This window comes from Augochlora pura, unplaced genomic scaffold, assembly GCF_028453695.1.
Source record: "Augochlora pura isolate Apur16 unplaced genomic scaffold, APUR_v2.2.1 APUR_unplaced_3228, whole genome shotgun sequence".
NCBI lineage: Eukaryota > Metazoa > Arthropoda > Insecta > Hymenoptera > Halictidae > Augochlora > Augochlora pura.
The window spans coordinates 1-2,486 of record NW_027583463.1 but is presented as its reverse complement, the minus strand read 5'-3'; the positions used below and the strand labels follow the sequence as shown (position 1 = coordinate 2,486).

Here is a 2,486-nt window from a genome sequence, read left to right as displayed (position 1 = left end):
TATTTATGACGAGACTTTGCATCAAATGTCACACGAGAATTAATAGTTTTAATACTAATGATAATTAATACTAAATTAATACTGGTAATACCCTGCAGTGTTAAATGCATCTTCGAAATCTTCTACAATCGTTATAAATAAAATACTTCGAAATGTCATAGGATAGTCTCGGCAAGCATTCATTTAAACAAATTTCATTTTACGATCTAAATTTTGAGTTAAGTTCAATAAATCATGGAAATTAGAAACAGTATTTTACGTATTGATTTGTTCATACCGATGACAGTGCATGCTCCGGGATTCGAGATCGTGATCGTTTCAACGGTGCCGGTGAAATGCGGTCTTGGCAGCAGTTCCGCCCTGGTCGTCGCATTATACACTTTTCTCGAGGCAATTACGAATGCGCAAATGACGAACGTGCTGGAAAAGACGCTGGCCTGTCACTTGGCGCAGAGACTGGCCTCGGGATCACGGCAGAATCGTACTGCCGATTCCTTAATTTCCGTAATCGGAAACGAAGATACGATAATCGCCTTCGATCCGCGGGCTTTGAGCAACGTCGACTACGACTGGGAGACGATCAACGTGGAAATGATCGTTATCGGATTTCCTGATTTCAATCTCCGGAAATCGTCGAAGTACCATTTGGACCTATCGCAGCAGAAAGAAGTCGCAATCGTCAGAAACACGAAGTCCCAGTGGCGTGCGAATTCGGAAGGGGTTTCAATGATGGAACGTTTGTTTTCTGAAGATACGATGACCTTGACCGAGAATATGCTCGAGGAAGATAAGAGGATATCGGAAATGATAAAAGCGATACAAACACAACGATGGAAGAAGTTGGGTAGGATGGCAAACAAATCGAAAGCATAACACCAATATTTTGCCATTTTTTCCATTGCGTAGTTTTAATGTTGTATAATTCATATAAGCAAATATTTTACATAGCTTGTTAAAATATTACATCGAATATATGTTATATTATTTAGGCATTTATGTATATATACTTTTTTCTTTATAATAGTAAATCGTGTCTCTCGCTTTAAATATGTTTCCAAAGGTATTTTTTTTTTTGTTTAGGTACCACGCATTCATCCCAAAAGATGTTTTCAATGGAGAAAAATAATTATCGAATGAACGTTTAATGAATGTTACAGGGAGACTTTTGTGGGAAAATTATCGATACACGCGTGAATCGTTCGACAATTTGCCAGACGATATCGAACGTGTCATAACCGCGTTGCAATCTACAGATGGTGTTATAGGAGCAAGTTTAATCAGCCGTGGTCACGGCGCGTCTGTATTCGTGATGGTAATTTTTGATCCTACATCTCGGTAACAGAAAATATATATTTTCGAGAACAAATTATTCACAACAAAGTTTTATTACTTCTCTGAAGTTAAAGATTTACAAAAACTGAACAGCATAACTGAAACCGTCTACAACAAAATAATTAGCCAGCATGTTCGATTCGTGGTATGCTGAAACCCTTTCTCAATTTTCGTCAACCATTACACATCTATCGTGTTTCAACAGGTACAAAGGTCGAGATTCCGAAGCTTCATCTCACTGATGAATTCTATGAAAATTCCGCGTCAACGTTACTACAAGGTAAAGTCGTCCGCAGGAGCGACTACGCTTTATACACACGAACGTCACGTTTCTTCGAGCGATACGGAGCATCGCCCTCGTTATCGCCCGAATTTAAATGCTAAATATTATCTCCGCAGGGACGATAGTCTGCATTTAGAGAATATCCAGTACTTTGAATTTTCGAAAGCGGCATCCTTTACAGCCATTTCCCAAAGCTCTGTCTCAACCAATTAATTCTCTATTCTCTCGTTTTTAATTTTTTCTATAAATATACACATAGGAACCTTCATATCTGTGTACATTTTGATGATCTTACGCTACTGTAACTGTTATACTTTTATGTACGTAGTACGTTCATAAACAAAATAAAAAAGAAGGATGAAAATAAAAAATACATTTTACGAAATCTAACCGAACGGAATGTATAGATCGTTATCACGGCGAATTAATCTTCTTAATGGAATGTATGTTTGATTGGTCGTCAACATCATGCGCGAACTGCGCATACGCATGGTAACGTTCAGATTTTCTTTCCCTTTCTTTTTCACGCCCTTAGGTTCTCTGTACTTTTTCCCTTCTATTCCAACCTTTCACATTTAATTAGCTTTTCGTTCTCGCAATCGTATTCGCAATCACAATACGCGTGCGAATCTGTTGAGAGACAATACTGTAATACATGTAATTTGTCTTTGTAATTGGTACAAAGAAACGGAACTCGCTTTTTTGCACATCACATTACTAAGAGCACTTAAACCACGCAACACTTAAGTGCGTTATAAAAATACGCAATATTGTTATAGAATAATAAAATTTATAGTTTTCAGTTCAAATAACTGCATTTAAGTTGTCAAAAAACGGTACTTTTTGAGATGATGACCTCCTCACCATCATA

The 2,486-nt window shown here is 37.4% G+C and overlaps 1 protein-coding gene across 1 annotated transcript; it reads left to right on the top strand.

Annotated features, from left to right (window-relative positions):
* Window positions 1-6: 6 nt before the first annotated feature.
* On the top strand, window positions 7-2,432 carry LOC144477739 (galactokinase). The gene has a single exon (XM_078195475.1). It carries the CDS (start codon window positions 235-237, stop codon window positions 871-873), a length of 639 nt encoding a protein of 212 aa, XP_078051601.1. The 5' UTR covers window positions 7-234; the 3' UTR covers window positions 874-2,432.
* The last annotated feature ends 54 nt before the right edge of the window (window positions 2,433-2,486 follow it).